A 20,267-nucleotide genomic window follows, 5' to 3' on the forward strand; every position below is an offset into this window, starting at 1 on the left:
AAAATCTATTATTGGTAATCTTACATTACCGGGAATGAGATTCCCGGCTAACCAAACGGGAGAATGCGGATTCCATTCTTATAGGAATCTCGCATTCCTCTAACCAAACGTCCCTTAATGTGTTCAAAAGTTGAATTTTAAAAGATGATGTAAATTAAATAGTGAATCTGAGTTGTTTATTATTTTATATAAATGAATCTGGTTTTTTATTGCTTTATATCAAATGAATCTGATTTTGTTTCTTGCTTGCAGGATATTTCATCATCTCTTGATCAGAATGAAAACATTAATTCTACATTTGTGGATTCAATGATGAATGATTTTGATAAGGATGAAAGACAAACATTAGAAAAAAGGAAAAAGGAGAAGAAAGATCGAGCAACAATTGATCATAAAAAGAAGAAAAGCTCCAAGTGGTGGACTCATTTTACAGATAATGAGGATGATTTCAGTTTTACTTCTTGTAAGTATTGTCAACAAGTTATTGGTTGCAAAACTAAAAATGTCACTATTCCCTTGGCAAGTCACATTAGTAAGTGCAAAACGTATTACCAGATTTAGATGAGAAGCAAAAGTTAATTGATTTTGAAACTAAAATCCTAGTAAATGAAGATGGAACTACTGAAACAGTTAGTGTTCCAAAATTGTAGGAATTTAATGAAGATTTTTGTAGGAAGAAGCTTGCTAAAATGTTTATTGTGGGTGAATTGTCTTTTGCTTTTGTTGAACGTGAACGTTTCATTGAGTTCTGTCACACGTTAAATCCTCTTTTTAATCTTCCTTCCCGTACCACTGCCACTAGAAGTTGTTATGCTCTCTTCCTTGAACAAAAAAACGAATTAAAATTTTCTTTTAAGAACTTGAATTCTAGAAATTCTTTAACCATCAACATAGTGTGCCAATTTTTTTATGCTTTGTGATGGAAACTCCTCAATATTTCATGTCATTCTAAGCTAAAAACACCCACACAGATAATGAAATTAATATATCATTAGTCTGTATACGTGTGACTAGAGACAGCTTTTGGAACGTAAATTCCAGTCGACAAAATAATGAATATTCGGATCGATATTATAATTATGCAATAATTTTTCTTAATGTGTATTTTTCATTAATTTTACTTGGCAAAGATAATCAGATTAATAGAAATATTTTTCTTGACATAATTAATTTTTGTCTATATCGATCGAATGTCCATGATTCATAAAAAATAAAATAAAAGATATGTTTACTTGAATTTATATGTGCACAACTGGAACATAGACTTGAAGTTATTTTAAAACTATTTTTATTTATTTTTATTAAGTTCAATGATTATAAAATAGTATTTTAACAGTTAACGTTGAAATATCTTTATAAACATTATATTCCAATTTAAAACTTCTAAAACTCATAATTATAAGTCTGTTTGACAAGGTGAAAAATAAATTATGGAAAATAAATTACATTTTTTGAAAAACAAATTTCAGAATTCATTTTCTAGTATTTGAATGATGTTGTGTAAATCATTTTCCCTTGTTGATATGTTTCCGGAAAACAATCTTCAAATTTTGTTTTTAGTGAAACAAAACATATTTCAAATTTTATTATTTATTACCTTATTTTTTAAAATTAATTGATTGCTATAAAAGTATATATGACAAAATTTAAAATATAATACTGCAATGTGTTGGCTTAATCGACCAACCAAAAAATAATTAGTATTATACAATGTTGAACAATAGTATTACCTAACGATATTATAAAAACAATATAATGTAATTACATAATTAATAATACATGATGTCAAACCAATAATATTATTTAAGTACATGATTAAGACTACAACACATTAAAAGAATAATATTATTCAAGTAAATAATTAGCGGTGCACACTAATAATACAATGATATTTTTAAGTGCATAGTTAGAGACCACTCAATTGAACTTGGAATCTTTCAAAAATAATTGTCGATTTATAGAAATTGATCTGAAATTATTAGATAGTTTATTCTCCAGGACTCTCCTCTGCAACCATTTTTAAAAAAAGACGTTCCATTAATTTTGTTAATCTGAAGTATTTGGACATATCCTCTTCTTCTTTTAATCTAGGATTACTCATATCTACATTAATGATCATATAAAAATAAAATAACTATATGAATAACAAAAATTTAAAAACCATTGTAATAATATACTATATATCGACAAGTTCAAATTCCAACAAATTCAACCATGAAAAACTTAATTATCCTAACCAAATTGAGATAAGAGGATAAAAATTAAAATTTTATTGATATAGGAGAATAAATTGTACTTAACTATTTTTTTGTAGTTTTAATTAATTAACTATCTATCAGACTAGAAGGTCATTCATCAATCATGAGAATTTTCTAAATAATTTTAGAACCAGCCGAAAACAAGTAGAAACAAGTAGAAACCACTTATGTAGTTTATAAAAAAAATAGTGACAAAGGTATCGTAGAAAACATAGTGTATCAAAATCAAATTTAATCCATTGTATTCTAGATTCTTGTGTCGTTGATATGCAAGATTTATTTACCATCAACTGGTTAGATCAAACAAGAGAGTCGGGTCAGATCAAACAGGCGGGTCGGGTCGACCCGATTATGGAAATTTCTCCATACCGAGACAAGTCCCTCGCGCACGCAGCGGCGTGTGAAACATCAGCAAGGGTTGTTCTATGTTGTCGATTACTCCCTGGTTCAATAATCATTATAATCAATCCAAAACAACCTTAATCATCAGCCAAATCTAATCGAAATTTTAAAAAAAAAGATTCGAACCGCTTACTCACAGTCGCCGGCGATAGAACGACAGTGAGGTGCTGCTATTGGCTAGGTTTTGTTTGGGCTTGGATGAGGAGCACGACAGTACCGATGGTGTGGCTCACTGGCGTCTAGAACGGCCGAAATCGAGAAGAGAAACGACGACTACAAAATAAATTTTTCCATTCGATTATCGATGTTCGACTATCAATCTGGGTTGTTGATAGTTGGGGATTGGTCACCGGAGTACGTCGGTCACGCTGGTGGTGTCGGGGCGCAACAACAATGGTTGGATGGTGAGGTTTTGGAGAGGCCGAACGGTGGCTAGGGTTATGAAATTGGGAAATTGGGTTATAAATTTAGGGATTTGGGGTTTTACCGATCAGGGGTTACATTTATTTTTCACTACCCAACAAAAATTGGATAATTTGTGTTCAAGTCCCTAAATTTCCCATAACTTTTGAAATCGAACTGAAACTTTGAGATTTTTACAATTTGATCCTCAATTTCTCCCTTGATACTACTTTAATTCGATACTTTATATTTATCAAATTCTAGCCCCTCAATTGGGGTATGACAATTCTCTCATCCTTAAAAGATTTTCATCCTCAAAATTCATTCAAGTCGCAGAAATACAAAAATGAAGCTTTCATCAGTTCTTCTATATCCTCAAGTAGTTTTTACAGAAGTACGACTCCTCTACTAATCTTTAACCAGCTGAGTATACTTTCTCGTCAAAACTCTCCATTATTTCCAATAAAAGAATCAGAACGGAATTATCCTTATGAAATTCAATTCAGCCTTGGTTCCGAGATTAAGTTCATAGAACGGTATCATATTCGAATTTCATTTCTAGAGTCGGGTCAGAATTTCTCAGATAAGTAACTCTCACATTACTCACGAGGCACTTTACAGAATTTGAACAAATGCTATTGATATTCCTATAGGCATAGTTCAACCCCTAATGGATAAAAACTTAGGTTACCTCGTTACAGAGAGGGACTCGACCTTGGAGTTCCGGCTTAAAGAAGTACGATTATAGTCTAGGGGCATTTACTGACCAAACATCTTTTGACATTCGTCTAATTGGTCTATCTAGAAAAATTTGACTCAACTTAGGCTCTGATACCACTAAATGTAACCCACTCAGACCGATACGGGTGACCCGATCCGATACGGAGTGTTACATTAGGGCCTCTAGAGCGATCCACCGTAAAAATCTCAAAAAAATTAATTTTTTTATTAAAACATGTAAAATCTTAAAATCAATTTATAATGAAAGTGGTAATATTTATTATTATTCATAAATAAAACATATTTTCATACTCATATATAACAAAATAATCACACTTCTATTCACACATGAAATAATCCAAAATTAAAATCGATAAAATAAACCAACGTACTTAGCAAAATAATACAAAATTCAGGTGCACCGAATAATCACACTTCTATTCACACATGAAACAATTTCATACCTCTGAATAACAATTCAAACAACCAATCAAAACATAACACTTAAGAGCGCCTTTAAATATATCATACTCACTTTATCAACTAAGCACTAATACCAATGCATTGACACAACCATAGTGACATCACTAGACTCAACCGGACTATTGAATCAAAAAAGCAACACTTCTATATCATGTAAATGTGTTGAACCAACCAATCAATCCACTCAATGTATATATACAACAATTCATATAACACCACAATTTGCACACCCAATCATAATCCATAATGCAGAGAATCAAACATCTCAATAGAAATAATAAGGGATACATTCCTCATATAGTGAATCCAATAACTTATTAGTATACAAATTTAGGTAAATTCAATATGTAGAATACCAAATGTAAAAATCAAATTATATTCATAATTAGAATTTCGAGTGGGAAGAATCCAATAACTCAACAAATTAAAAATGAATAAATTCAATTGGAAATAAATCAATTAACTATCCAAATATGTATGGAAATGAATTTAAAGTGCAAAATATCGAATTTAATAATCAAAGTGTGCTTTAACCAAGCCTGGAGTGAGGGAGACACCGAATGATCAAAGGCAAGTTATTGAAAAATCAAAACTTTTACGAGGCAATATAGTTCCCTATTTTAACCCCGACACACAAACACACAACATCATAAACTTTTTCACAACCTAGATCTAACACCAACAAATGTAACACCTCATACCCGATTATGAAGATTAACCCGGATACCTGAGCTTACATTATATTCCAATTATGTTGGACAGAACAAAAACCCTAAACATGTGCGATAAGTGAAAGCAATTTAAATTTTAAAAATACATCACTCAACACGTGTCAGTAACCAACAAGAATAACAATCACAATATTTACACGATTGAATATCGCGAGATAAACATCATTCACAATGTATAGGTAATTTGGATATTTCACACCACATACTTGTTCAAGTCAAATTCTCATCTTAAAGTTACCAATATTCATCATTACATGTTAATTAGTGGCATACAAATTTTTAGGTTATTCGGATATCAAACAGGGACTTAATTGAACATGTTTAACTTAAGGACTAAAATACAAACTTTTCAAAATATGAAAATAAACCAAAAACATGAAATTTAAGGTTCAAATATGAAATCATTATCATTATATGGTCATATAACAAATTTTAACAAAATTTAAGTTGAAACGAATCTTTAATTGCAAAATCATGTTTTGGACCAAATTGAATACATTTTAAAGTTCAAGGACCATCCAAGGACTTAGGGTACTCTTTAGGTATTTAATGAATGAATGTTTACCAATTTTTATCGAAAAAACAATGAAAGGATCGATCCTTTGCAAAACAGTGGCTAAACATTCAAAAGGGATGAATCCCCTTTTCAATGGATTGGTCATTTTAAAAAAAATGATGGATTCTTTTTCAAAGGGATCGGTCATTTTTCACGAAAATGCAAAAGATTGATAAAAAAAATGCAAGAACAAGCCACCAAACTCCCATACAATCAATCCTAAGGTCTATGAACATGCTTGGACACACTTAAACCACTTAGAACATGTCAAACACATATTTAGCATGCTTCACAACATCAATTAACATACAATTCAAACATTTGGCATGCAAGATCAAGATTTGCATAAAACGTCAAATTAACCACAAGTCATATATCCATTTTGTACATTATTGGTAGTTTCATGCTTCCTATGAGTCTAATGTATTATAACATCCTATTATAACTTGTCTAGGTGATCAAAACAAGTATTTTAGACAAAAATCATACTTTGACCAATTTAGGCATACTTAGTAATATTGTATAACATGCAATCTAACATCCACATTCATCATTCCATTGTTCATTTAAGAATCAAATTACACATAGGTCATTGTAGGTCACTTATACATAAGCAAGTGTCACAAGAACAAATCAACTTAAAGCTCAATTAAGGATCCCATATTGCTTCAAAGTAACCAATGCTCAAAATAACTTTACAAATACTTCATTTCTTTTATCACCTCCAAGTGCCTTGCCCTTAAGCTCTCAAGTAAAAAAAGTAAAGATCTAAAAAATATTAAACAACGAGTGTGAGCTTTAAAGCCCAGTGAATGACTAAACATTCAAATATGATGCACATGCCAAGGCTAAAGGAAAGCATACCTAAATGCCATGAAACCTTACTTGCTTTTACCTCAATGATCATACCTTAATGTCAATCTACAAATTTCACTTAGTGCATCATAAATCCACACAAAATCCATATTATAATCATACTTTAAATCATTATATGCCTTGTCGCGAATCACATGCACTTATGCACAATTATATTTTTGGCAAAGTCACATATTCCACGTACATTGTTTCAATTAAATATCAATGGCCTTTGTTCAAAATACAACTTATTCATTGTATAAATTAACTCCATACAACTCTCATTTTATTTGTGGACTCATATAGTTCCAAAACGACGCAGAGCAAAGCTCAACGCCCAACCTTACCCTTGTCTTATCGGAGCATAGCTCAACACACCAACTGAACCTCGTATAACCTGATTACACACATATATAAAACACATAGAGTACTTTTTCCTAGGAATGTCTTTCATATCCAAAGGTCCCATTAAGAACAAATAGCAATTTAATCCAAGTTACCAAGAGCGATTGTCAATGATGCATAGTTTTTCACATAGATTGATTTAAACTCATTTTGAAACACGATCATAATTGGTTGTCATGATCAACCCACATTATGGACAACAAGATGGTCGACTCGTCTAATCACAAATTCACATTATATATAAATTTTTGGAAAACATTTTGAAAATTTATGCATCATTTGCAACGCATCGCATTCACATTTCATATCAATTGTATATTTCCAATTCACATCCCATGAATCATAATCTTCCAATACATCATAACTCATAGTCACCATGTCATAACATATATACACTAACAATGATCACATGATTTCGTTACATCATAACTTATATTCAACATGCTTTAACACTCATGCTTGCATATAACACTTGCTCCCAATGTATCATGAATCATAATTAATACATCATAACTCATAACTATCTCATTCAATTTCTTTCACTATATTCTTAACTCATAATCGACATGCTTTTATACACATGCTAACAATGATAATTCACTTTCAATGTTCCATAAGTCATGTCACAAGATACGATGTTCACATTGATCGCATTCTTTAATCTAAACATCATGAATTCACACAATAAATTATCAACAACAAGTATACTAACTTAGAACCTAAAAATAATTGTTCACACATATCTAAACCTTCATTCAACATTGAACAAGTTCATCATAAGTGAATGGACAGCCACTCACCTCGATGTCGCAACCACATTATTCGAACCCAAACGCTAACCAAATAACCACCAACTGATGAACCATTTTTCACCAATCATTCACACCTTAAGAACCTTAAAAATCAATTCAACATGTCACAAAAACATCTAAAACTGAGCATAAAATTTTGCTTTTAACAAATAACGAAAATCGACACTACTTTTCCCCAACAAATAACAAAAATCAAGCCTCTGATCCAATCGACACTACTTTTCTCCAACAAGAAATGATTCAGAACAACTAATATCAGAATCTAAACTCATATAGAACCCTCTCAATTGACATCAATTAACTCTAGTTCCCAGATTTTCGAAAAATGTCAAAATCAAGCTTGTTTTGAAGAATTCCACATCGAAATCAAATGAGATTGAAAAACTGATTTAGTATGATAATAATATTATCAAAAACACCTTAATCAACCCAATAAAACATTAAAAAGTGATCAAGAAAAATAACACAATAAATACCTCTGGAAATCACTTTTAATTCACAATTTCTCTTTGAAACAATTGTTCAATTAAAATTATCAATCACGTTTAATCATTAATCGTTGAAGCACAAAAAGAACCAAGGAAAGAGAATTACCTTGCTGGAAAATGAAATAAAGAAGAAGATCAACAATGGAAACACCAAAGAGATCAAGGAAAATCGGCAAAGAAAAAAAATGAGAAGAAATAATCTTGATTGAAGAGAGAAAATCAAGAAGAAATGAGTAAAAATCAATAACAAATGCATAGAAAATGAAGAAGAGTTTCATCCAATAGAGAAAACTTAAGAGAGTTTGGGAGAAAATATAAGAGTGTTTGGATGAGAGAAAATGAAAGAAACGGTTAATGAAAATTAGAAATGAAAATAAACAAATATAAGAGAATGAATATAGATGGAAAATTGGTAAAAAAGGAGATGAATGATACAATTAAGAAAGGAGGGAAAAACCTTCCACACAAGCTTTGGTAAAATAAGCTTCATAGATTTTCGATTTGTGATATTTTACAATTTAGTCACTAAAACACAATTTCCAATTCATTCAATTTAGTCACCTTGTAAAACCAAATTTTAAATTCCCAAAAATACAAATCAATATTTCAAACTATTTAAATCACTTTAGAAAATATTTTTCAATTAAAAATATCGATATTAATATTTTTACCGAAAAATCAAAAATTAACCCAATGACCGACTCAGATTTTGGGATGTTACAAGTATGCTTACTACATCGAGCTATGGAATCAATATCAACTATCAATCCCCCGCATTACGACATTACATCGCTAGACCTATATTCCGATCATTCTCCCTATCTCCGAAATTACGAAGCAAATGGAAAACCATATTTCACGACATCGCAAGAGGGGGGAGAATGGGAACAACATCAGGCCACATGCGCCAAGTCCAAGTCCAAGAAGAAAGCATCATCTTCTTCTTCTTCTTCTTCTTCTTCTGTTTCAGCATCTGCAGATGAAGATTACTATTATGCATCTAATACTAGTAGAATTGGTTTCTATCATCCATATCATACTTCAACCGAGACTCGACTAACTTGGGTTGAAGGTTCATGAGATGCATCGCAACACACTCAAGCATCTTCGACAGAACATGCGGGTGAGGGTGAATGGGATCATATCATATATGGTCAACAAAGTAGCCAAGTCGAACCAGTGACGACAATGATGGCGTCAAATACCATAAGCTCATCACTATATATCCAAGGTGGATCTCAGAGTGTGTTAAGTACACCTCCTCGACAATATGAAGACGATGACGATGACGAAATCAAGGCCTACGACCCCGACATACTCGATGAGCCCCGCGCCATTATCATTTGACAACTCCTCGGCATCGTCAAGAATTTAGAAAATATAAATAAATTTTCTTTGTAATTTTTCTGTAAACAATTTATTTTTTGCAATTATTTATTTACTTTATATTTTTTTAAAATATAAATAAATTTATTTTTCTTTGAATTTTAATTTTTTTTTAAATTTTATCCACCTGAACTAGTCACCTCGAGGTGATTAGTTCCAAGTGACTGTTGCATTTGCCTGTTGACCAATGGCTACAAAACAACTAATTTTTTTTTTAATTTGAAGGAAGAGATGATGAGTTCCTCTATTTAAAAAAAAAAATAAAACTTGTAATTTTTTTGGTAATTTTATAAAAAATACTTTTTTAATGGTGACGAGTCGCATTAAAGATATTAAAATAATGACTCGCCTGGAACCCACTCATCGAGACCATTAAAAAATAATATCCAAGGAAAATAGTTTACCCGCATGGGTTATTGGGAAAAACCCCCTTATAATTGTATAGGAGTGCATTATCTCCAAGTCAAATCTAATACTTAGTTAATATTTACAACATACCATATATGGGGTAAATTGTATTTAATAAACTATTAATATACTAATATATAATATAATATATTTTTATTTTCATTATATATAATAAACTATTAATATAATTAATTGAATTCATTATTTTTATAAATATATTATTTAATATCTAATATATATTAATAACTTTTAATACAACTAAAAGTTCAAAAGTTAAATTAATACAATTAAAAATGATAAACAACATTACTAATTTAAGATAATTATGAGAATAAAATTACTCTCTGATACCCGAAATAAAATCCCCAACTTTCTCTATACAACGTTTAAAAAATGGACAAAAAAGGGAAAGACAAATCTGATTTTAACTCTCTCAGAAGGGGTCAGTAGCATTGCTTTCTCATAACGAATACCAATTCATAGCCATTATATTTGAAGACATTAAACAGAAATAAATCTAAGTTTATGGTAAAAAAGAAATTCAAGAAAGATGATGCTATCAGTCACGACGTACATTCATTTTCTATCATTTGGCGAACTTCATTAACAACCAAATATGCTTTGTGGCCACCAATCATCTCAGCCTGTTTCTTGCCATCTCTCCATAACTGTAATAATAAACACCATTATCAGCTTCAGAACAAGTGCCCCACCAACCATCATCAGATACCACGGATATGCCTTCAATATGTGTTGGGCACGGATACTTTTAAAGGAAGGAAAAAAGGCTTTCTGGAACATAGAAATTATGTTTTTCAAATAAATAGTACTAACCTGTATCGTTGGCATTTTCTGGAAAGTTGTCGAATCGAAACATGCATAAAGGAATAATCAGTTCAGTCAATCATAATTTCATAACTATCTTTATACAGCAGATCATGCATGTCTTAGAAGAGATCCTACGGTGGGAAAGTATACAAACAAGTCCGAAATGCAAAAGAATATTCAAGGATACGATTACTGTATGTTAGATGCTCCTTTCTCTGTTCGAGATATCCTATGGAGGATATCCTCGTATATAGATCCAAAAGAGTCAAAAACACAAATATTTCGAGAAAAATGTGTCTGATACACGAGTTCAGAATCTAATGATTGTGCCCAAAATACTGGAAAACAAGTTTTCAAGATCATAGGCGATTGCTATTCTATATTTTGCATTACGCAAAGCAAACAATTGAATGATGTAGCATAGCAGAGTTTAACTACTGAAAGCAAAGTTCTATAGACCGACAGATTGGTGACGCAACTGTTTGCCACAGTCACGTGACACTTACCGTGACTCCAGCAAGAGCGACAAGGTTGTGCGGAACGGAGTTTACATCTACACAATAAAACCGCAATCTGAACAAACCATTCTAAGGAAGATTAATCATCTCAATAACCAAGCCAGCTTGTTGATATCATTCACAAATAACTTCATTCAAGAAACAAAATCTACACAATATAAACTATTTTTGATACATATGCAACATGATAGCAGAATTGGGACATACATTTTAGCCATTGGATATCTAGGGCTGCAGAAGCAACAGATAAAAGGAAAATTGAAAGCAAAGTAGTAGGAATTGATTAAATTGAAGCATTTCAGTAGCCTAAAAAAATACTGCAAAAGTCAAAGGCAACAAGAAATTTGTATACCTACGCAAAAGTTTAAACATTGAATTTAGGTACTACAAGATTCCTACTCGGCTCCTCGTACTTCAATGGCGAATTCATCAGCCAACTAGAAAGATAACACAATGAAAGGTCTAATTGCAAAACGTTGGGGGCTAACTAAGGAGGAAGAGAATTGGTTCATAGTCGGATTTTATTCGCATAAGATGAAGGAAACAATGGAAGGATGTACTTAAATAAATCAAAATCTCCCTAACCAAACCCTTATTTTAAAATATAAGAACTTATATGAATTCAGAAAAGTGGTTGCTCGGCTCCATCATCTATCATTCGTGGGAACAAGGGTTTGTAGAAAGGAGCCGAGTATATGAACATCATGAGATGCTGAATTCCTCTAAACTAGCTGTAAACTAGAGATTGTTAGTTTTCCAGTTCTGTGGTATGATCAAAAAACAACTTTTTTACACAATTAATAGTGTTGAAGATTTGAGAAACAACAAGAAAGGTACCTTGGATGGTAATCAGCTGCCAACTTTTCCAATTTCGGTTTCAAATATATACATTTTCTGCACCAGCTTGCCATCCTACAAGTTCAAATAACTTTGTTTTACAATCAAACTCGAAATATCGGTAAGAAAATGAAGTGCTAAAACATGTTGATTTACATTCTGCAAAGAGATAATCTTTTTGGACATTAATTTCAACTGAACAAACTGTATTGGTTGTTTTAAAGATGATAAATTAAACTTTGCAACAATAATATCTTCATCCTACATTATTTCGGACTCTTCATTTTTCTCAACACACATGTTTGACACCCATATCCAAAACATATTTGAAGGTGTGTACGGAATATGATTGTTCAAAGAATTCCTTCAAACAAGAAAAATCTTAGAAAAAATAGAACATGCCTATATTGAGCAAGTACCCAAATTTAAGAGTTACACCAGAGCTCGTATGCCATAGTCTTCATCTAAGTTACATCAATATCATAAATGAGAATTTAAGATTGAACATAAAATCAAATTCTTCAGGCAAAATTAATAAATTACAAATAACCGAAAGGCTCTACTTTTTTCTCGGATTCCGGTGAGAATGCCGAATAAGGTTATGTGTCCAATATGAGAATGTTTAATGCCTTAAAATTTTTCTATGCATTTGAAGGGTCATATCCCCCTACGAACATTCAAGTATGTATCGGACATGGATACCTTCACTATCTGTGTTATCAACCCACATAATGCTAACTGATCTCATTAAATGGAAACAGAAAGATGTTTCAAGCTTAAATCTTGGGAATGGCGGATGAAGTTTATGGGAAGGGAAAATATTATCCTAATGCTCAACGTATATCTAAATATGAAGGAAAACATTAAAGAATTGATAAAAAGAAATCCGATTCTCAACAAAGCCTTACAAGCGTTGACTGGAAAAATTAACTCGTTTTCTCGGATTCAACAAACAGCAAAAGGAAGTAGACAAATTCATATAAAACCAAATTCATATAAACTACCCAGAAATATGTACAAACCAAAGTATAATCAAAGACTCCTCAAGTTGTTCAGCTTCGGCAATAACTCGATCAAATTGACTCTCACTGCAAATTTGCTGCAATTCAATCGTCAATGGCGCATCATCCAACTCTTCCAAATTCCCTTCTTCTCTCCAAGCACCAACGATTACAAATTTACCCCCAAACCCATTAATTTTTCCATCAAAACCCAAAGCTTTTCTCTTCAAAGAAAACCCACCAAAGCTTGAAGATTGGGTTTTCAAGAAGGATGCCGAAAAACAAGGTGAGTTGTCTCCAGGAGAATTGGAATTGATCAAAGTTTTGAGGGGTGGGGAGAAGCGTAAGTTGAAGGATTGAGAAGTCATTGCACGAGAGGAAATATTCTTTTTTGGGTGATGATTTAGAAGTTAAAAACTCTGTTCCAGGATTTTCATTTTGAATGATGATACTTAAGATGGGCAAACATCAAATAAGCACCGAGATGAACTGAACTGTTTATGCTGCCGATTGGGCTTTTCCTTCGCTTTTGTTGCATAAAAGCCCTTTTATTAATTTCAGCTGGCCATTTAGTATTTTAGTTGCCAAAATCTAATATTATGGCCTCATAACCTTGTATTTTACACTCATGTAATGTCCCAACGAAGAATACTATTTTTGAAAAAGTAATATAATATTACAAATAGCGTGTTCGTAATTAAGGATGTGTTTGAATTATAAAATATATTATTAGCTCTGATATTAAAATTTTTAAAATATAATATTGTTCAACAAAATGTTATATTATCTTATTTGATTTATTTGGTAGGAATACAAAATTGTAATTATAGTTCGGGTATGGTTCAACTCAATATATATAGAGAGTTAAGATCCATTTACACGATATAAAACTCTTTAGTTTACACAAATTTAAGACCGTCGGATGAAAGAAAATAGATGGTTGAGATTAACTCCTTGTTTATTTTCAGTAAATATCTTCACATTTTTTACTTTTAATCTCAATCATATATTTTCAATCATCCAATGATTTTAAATATGTATAAAACTAAAGAGTTTTACATTGTATAAGTATATCATAAAAGTAGGAAATGTGAAGATATTTACTGGAAAAAAAATAAAAAGTCAATCTCAACAATCTATTTTCACTCATCCAAAGGTTCTAAATCTATGTAAAACTAAAAGAATTTTACATTAAATAACATGATCCTATCTCATATATATAGAGGTTGATCTTAAAAATACGTAAAATTTGTTTTACATTATTAATTTGAATCAACTCAAATCAGTAAGCCATTAAACTTGACACGGATACAACACAAGAGTAATTAAAATACAACATAATATATAAAACGATATGTAGGTGGAGCAAATATACAAATATCTTAAACTATCAATAATAAAAATTGTTAAATATTCAAATTTATAAATATAAAATATTATGAGTACAAAGAAAAAATGCCTATAAACTCATCTTCTTAAGTACCTTTGATTCTTAGAAATTTCAGATTATTCACTCTTACTATATAGTAAAAATACCTAAAATTTCATCTTCTTAAGTACCTTGGATCCCAAATATAGTAAAAAAATAAATACAACCTTTGATCCCGGCCATAAATACCTCTAAAAACGAGTGATGAGGCATGCCTCAAGTCGTCGTAGCATCGAACTAGTTTGGTTGCCTAAAACAAAATCTACTAATGTTAGAAGACTCTCAACTTGCCCATTCCTTTTGGCCTCCTAGATAACATTGTTCCCCTAATATCTAGATACTCTCCTTTTTCCCCATGTGAAGAAATGAAACAGTCTTAAGATCTGCAGATTGTACAATGTACTCAAGAGTTCTCCAACATACGTGTCCGCCCAACCGGTGCAATAAACCTGAAAGACGGCCTCTTGTTACTGTCATTTGGTCAGTATGGCTGTGATAACTTTAAGTGTAGGCACATGTGGCTAGGTGGCATGACAGTAGAAACGCTGCTTATGACATATATAAAATTCCGAACGGTTTTTGTCCCATAAAACAAGCTAAGGGTGCTAGTCTGGATCGGAAGTGAACTGGTTCACCTTATGGAACCATTAAATTTACTGTGGATGAAATGGTTCCAAGATGGGGTGTCCTAGCAAATGGTTTTTTTGAAGAACTATCAAAATCTGTGGGAGAAAAATAAAAGAAATGCAAAACTAAACAGCACAAACAATTCATATTAAATACTGTAACAAGGATGAGTTCACAGTATACAACTCTCAAATGGTTTTTCGAAAAGAAAATAAATAAATTAATAACTAAAATAATTAGTGAAATGAAATGAAAACGAATGGAGTACCTGAATTATACTGCTTTAATAATGGCAAATTGAAACATTTTAGTCACAATTCTTCGGAGTCTTGCTACATTATGAGTTCTCCATGATTGTGAATGACAGGGATGTGGGAAATGTTGGGCCAGTCTTTGCCTTTCTCCTTTTTGCAACGTTTTCTTAGCAAGGGACAATTGTTAATGGACAAATGAGAAATAGAGGTAAGGAGACTCTTTTCCAGCATGGATTGGAGCTTCGGACAGCTGTCGATAATCAATTCCCGAAGAGAGGCGAGGTGTTGAAAGGCCTTACTATTCAAAAACTTGAGGATTGGAAGATCGGAGATGGTGAGAGATGTAAGAGAAGAGGGCAACATATGTTCATCTGGAAAACACACTATCTCTACTTCTGCACCTGAGAGTTCAAAACCTCTAAGTGAAGTGAGTGCCTGCAAACCCCCTGCTCTCCTCATCATGCTTGCAATTAGCTTGTCGGATCTTCCGATTTCAAAAGTTTTTAATTTGGAGGATAAACCTTCTTCAGGAAACAACTCTATTTCTGGACAATACCGTATTGACAAATGCCTAAGGGATGGGAAGAGGGAGCGCATTTGCTCAGGCAATGATTTTAAAGCCATGCAATTCCAAAGTGTAAGTGAACTCAAATTGGTAACAGATAATCCCTCTTCAATTTGAAAAGATATAAAATTAGTGCAATGGTAGATATCCAAATAATTAAGACACGTGACATGCTGGTGAGAATCCTTTAATGCACGAATCGACTTCAAGCCTTCACATTCCCAAATAGAAACACGATTTAGCATCGGAAATGATCCCAATGGAAAAGATTCCAGTTTATGACACCGGCCTTCTATGACCAAGGATTCAAGGAATGCATACAAGAGGATTTTTGAACAGTCCAAGACAGAACACCTTTCAATGTTCAATTCTTTAAGAGTAACAGGTAGCTTACCTTCAGGAAGGGTTCTGAGATTAGAACAACCCAACATAGTTAACTTTTCAAGACGACTGCAGTGTTGCACCATCTTCTCCAACATGTAATCATCAATATTCAAATCTTGAATTTGCAACTTTTGAAGCCCATAAGGCAAGGGCTCCAATTGCAGTGCATCACATCTCCGTAAATTAAGTTGGCAAATGCTAGTTGTCCTCGGAAGCAAGCTTCGAAGCTTCTCACAATTTCTAATCTCCAGTTTCGTTAAAGACGGGAGGTGTTCTGGTAGATTCATTGTTAGCATCGGACAATCTGTTATGCTTAGCTCTTGCAGAAGGCAGAAAGCTTCGACTTTTAAACAAGACCACTCTTTCCACACCAGCATATCCTCAAATCTTAGAATTTCAAGAGATCCAAATGGTTTAGTAAAAGACTGATCACTTCCATAGAACTCATCACCAACTGTAACTACTGCACTAAACCCGGAAATAGAGAGAGATTTCAAAGATGGCAATTGCCCAAGCGGTGGCATGGAGAGGCAAAATTTGCAACCCCTTAAGTGCACAGATACTACATTTAAGAATGAAGAATGTCCCACCCATTCTGGAAATCTCATACCTCTATAAAACCCAATTAGAAGATGCTCCAAGTTTGTATGAGGCTCCAGTTGTTGAAGCACTTCTTTATCATTCTCAAATTGTCCAAGTGCTTCACTACCATAAGTATGTTTCTTCCATAGAAATTCCAGCTCCTTAAGATTAATCTTATCTTTCAAATTGACATTTTTGGCATCCCTTGCACATGCAACATTTTTTAAACCTGAAATGGCAAGTCTTCCATGTAGATTCTTGAGCTTTCCCAATTCGTTAATACTTGAACCATTTTGCTCGCCTAAAACAAAATCTGTTAATGTTCGAAGATCTTTCAACTGACTCATTCCTTTTGGCATCCCTGCTAATCTTGTTCCCTTGATATTGAGATAATACATATTGATCAGTCTCCCAATGTCTTTAGGCAGCTCAACAAGCTTACTACAACGAAACAAGATCAACATTTGCAAATTATACAATGTACTCAAAGAATTTGGCAAACTTTTAATTGAAGTTCCTGATAAATTCAAACTACGCAGATGCTTCAACTTACCAATTTCTTTTGGTATTTCATTGATATTGCAATATTTAGCCAAAGAAAGTACCCGTAACCTCGATTTGGCTATCAAATCATGCATTATGTCATTGGTAACATAAGAATTCCCAGGCAATGACTTTAAACTCAGGAATGTACGCAAGCCTTTGGCTTTAGGTAAAGTCTCAAATTTCTTTCTCACATCATAATGTTCTTGGACATTGGATAAATGACGTGCCTTTTGATTTATTACACAAAAATTATCACAACCTTCCAATCTCCAAAAGAACTCTCCAGCTACAAATTTAGCTAAATCACTGACAAGGTCATGCATGACGAAACAAGATTTATCTGCCCTGAATTGGTGAAAAAAAGATCTCGATGCTAAATCTTTGAAGTACTCTTTACCTTGTTCTTCCATATCTTCTTTTGAATTGAAATGCAGCAAAAGATCTTCAGCCATCCACAATCGAACAAGTTCTTCTTTCTTGAACTCATAGTCTTTCGGGAAAAGTGAACAATATGCAAAGCAACGCTTCAAATGAGAAGGAAGATAATAATAACTTAATCTTAGGGCTGGAAGGATACCATCTGTTATGTCCCACAAATTGTTGTTCGATATTTTATTCCATTCATCAACATCCAGATTACACCTTAGAAGACCTCCAAGCGCTTTTGCTGCTAGAGGGAGGCCTTTGCATCTTCTAACAATTGCTTCACCAACCATCTTCAAATTTGGATGCATGCTCGGGCTTGTATCAACAAATGCATGTTTTGCAAATAACTCCCAGCAATCCTCATCGGATAAGATATTAAGAGGATAAGTTGGAACCGTCCTCATAATGGATGCAACGTTTTCACTGCGAGTAGTTACAACAATCTTGCTGTTTTTCGCCCCAAATCCGAAAGGACTTCTCAACTCTTCCCAATCAACATATTTCTCATTCCAAACATCATCCAAAATGAATAGAAACTTCTTTCCCAACAGCTGCTCTTTTAGTTTAAGTTGAAGCTGGTTTAGATTGTGACTCGCACTACAGCAAGAAGTGATCTCTTCAAGTAAGGTTCTGGTTATTCTGAAAGCATCAAATTCTTCCGAAACACACACCCAAGCTTTGATGTCAAACCACTCATCCACCCTCTTGTCATTGTAGACCAATTGTGCAAGGGTGGTTTTACCAACCCCGCCCATACCCACAATTGGAATCACATCTACCTGATTTCCACTAGCGTTTTCTAAGCACAACAGCTTAATTATTGCTTCCTTTTCATTGTCTCTACCATAAACACCGGATTCATCCACTAAAGAAGTCGCAGCGGGTCTTTGAAATGCCTTCTTACCTCTATAATATTCTTTCAAACCCAGAGTATCCTTTTGGTAGACTAAAGATTCTAATCTCTCAAGAACATCTTCTAACTTAGAATCCATGCCTCTATTGAAAGGATTGAAAGAGGAAATAACGCGATTTACCTTGGTTGAAGCAATTTGATCCTGGGATTCCAACCTGATTCGAAGAACTTCAGTAGCAATTTCGTCGAATAGGTCCTCTGCATCATAAACAGCATCTTTAAGCTCAGAAACCCAATCTTTGACATTTGGGTTGGTTATCTGCTTGTCTTCAGCATCATCCAAAACTGCTTTAACAGACATCAGCATCGGCTTCAATTTCTTCACCAAACCCTTTTCCAGTTTCTTTCCCCTAACGAAATCCAGGAGTTCTTGAGACGCCATCCTATCGAACAGAACTTGAAGTGATGCAGAGAGAAATGCCCCGCCAACCAAGGCCACTGCCATGTCTTCGTTTTCGAATTTCGAAGGTAGGATTTGAGGTAAATAGATGAAAGAAAAGGAACAGTTAATAATATCTTAGTTCTTGGATAATTATTCACTTCCGCTTCCCTTTGAATGAGATGTGAACTGCTACTATTTTCACGTTTGAACTTTGAAGTCACGATGTGGTAACGGTTTTCACAGGGCATTGATTGTCAAAGTAGAAGGAAATTACCAAAAATATTTATCATAAATAGTTAAAGGTTAAAATATACTCTAAGTCCATACACTCTTCACATATTTTATAATATAATTATTTTTTTAATAATTTGAATTAATTTTCAAATTAATTTTATATAAAAGTAAGCCATTTTAAAAATTAAATATTTCATTATAAAATTAACTATTATTCACCAGTATAAGATATGTCTCAACAATTATTTGAGAAAGGCTTAATACAAAAATAATTGTATAAATTATACTTAAAAATACAATTTGGTGTCTAAAGAATTTTTTTTAATAAAAATAGGTATTCACCGTTTTCTCCGTTATATTTTTAGGTGCCTACCTTTATATTTTTAATTTTTTTAATAATAACAATATTTTTTTAAAAAAAAACTCCCCCTCTCTCTTCTCCTCCGCCCATGTTCTCCTCCCCTACAAGCGGACAAAGGTCGACTGCTACGACCGACAATCGACCGTCGCATCCAATCAAATGGCCAATTACCATGGTTAAAGGGATTTTTAGGGATTCAAAACCCTAAATCAAAATATTTCATTTAAATTTGTTTTTAAGTGTTCAATCGGTTGTGAAAGCATGGGGATTTTTGTAGTGGGTGGTTGGTTGGTCACACGTCGTTGAGTGTCCGACTGATTGACAAAGTTGGTGGCGGCTGACGGTGGCAAAGGGATTAAAATTAAAATTTTAAAACTTTTGGGTTTTTTTAAGATCTGAAAAAAATTTTAGTTTTTCAATTTGCGCGGAAATAGTTTAGACATAGTTCTCCTGACCTTTGCGAAACTTGAAACC

The 20,267-nt window shown here is 32.9% G+C and overlaps 2 protein-coding genes and 1 long non-coding RNA gene across 3 annotated transcripts; 1 reads left to right on the forward strand and 2 right to left on the reverse strand.

Annotated features, from left to right (window-relative positions):
* The first annotated feature begins 9,488 nt into the window (after positions 1-9,488).
* Positions 9,489-10,572, forward strand: LOC120165848. The gene is made up of 3 exons (XR_005519866.1): positions 9,489-9,520; positions 9,890-9,896; positions 10,453-10,572. It is a non-coding gene; the product is annotated as an uncharacterized LOC120165848 (long non-coding RNA).
* LOC120165847 (thioredoxin-like 3-2, chloroplastic) lies at positions 10,331-13,540 on the reverse strand. Its single transcript, XM_039175287.1, has 5 exons — positions 13,112-13,540; positions 12,090-12,164; positions 11,241-11,307; positions 10,741-10,758; positions 10,331-10,574 (listed from the first exon to the last, which is right to left on the reverse strand). Exons 1-5 carry the CDS (start codon positions 13,456-13,458, stop codon positions 10,470-10,472), a joined length of 612 nt encoding a protein of 203 aa, XP_039031218.1. The 5' UTR covers positions 13,459-13,540; the 3' UTR covers positions 10,331-10,469.
* A 1,880-nt stretch (positions 13,541-15,420) lies between these two features.
* Positions 15,421-19,356, reverse strand: LOC120165851 (putative disease resistance protein RGA1). Its single transcript, XM_039175289.1, has 2 exons — positions 16,255-19,356; positions 15,421-16,176 (listed from the first exon to the last, which is right to left on the reverse strand). Exons 1-2 carry the CDS (start codon positions 19,259-19,261, stop codon positions 15,479-15,481), a joined length of 3,705 nt encoding a protein of 1,234 aa, XP_039031220.1. The 5' UTR covers positions 19,262-19,356; the 3' UTR covers positions 15,421-15,478.
* Between the last annotated feature and the right edge of the window lie 911 nt (positions 19,357-20,267).

The sequence above is a fragment of the Hibiscus syriacus genome, unplaced genomic scaffold, assembly GCF_006381635.1.
Source record: "Hibiscus syriacus cultivar Baekdansim isolate YM2019G1 unplaced genomic scaffold, ASM638163v2 tig00111616_pilon, whole genome shotgun sequence".
NCBI classification, from domain to species: domain Eukaryota; kingdom Viridiplantae; phylum Streptophyta; class Magnoliopsida; order Malvales; family Malvaceae; genus Hibiscus; species Hibiscus syriacus.

Coding starts and splice junctions, on each gene's coding strand:
- LOC120165847 (XM_039175287.1), bottom strand. CDS start 13,458: ATGACTTCTCAATCCTTCAACTTACGCTTCTCCCCACCCCTCAAAACT. Junction 12,165..13,111: donor GAGTCTTTGATTATACTTTG/GTTTGTACATAT, acceptor TTGAACTTGTAG/GATGGCAAGCTGGTGCAGAA. Junction 11,308..12,089: donor GCAGCTGATTACCATCCAAG/GTACCTTTCTTG, acceptor TGGTTTGTTCAG/ATTGCGGTTTTATTGTGTAG.
- LOC120165851 (XM_039175289.1), bottom strand. CDS start 19,261: ATGGCAGTGGCCTTGGTTGGCGGGGCATTTCTCTCTGCATCACTTCAA. Junction 16,177..16,254: donor TGAATCCTTGGTCATAGAAG/GCCGGTGTCATA, acceptor GGGAATGTGAAG/GCTTGAAGTCGATTCGTGCA.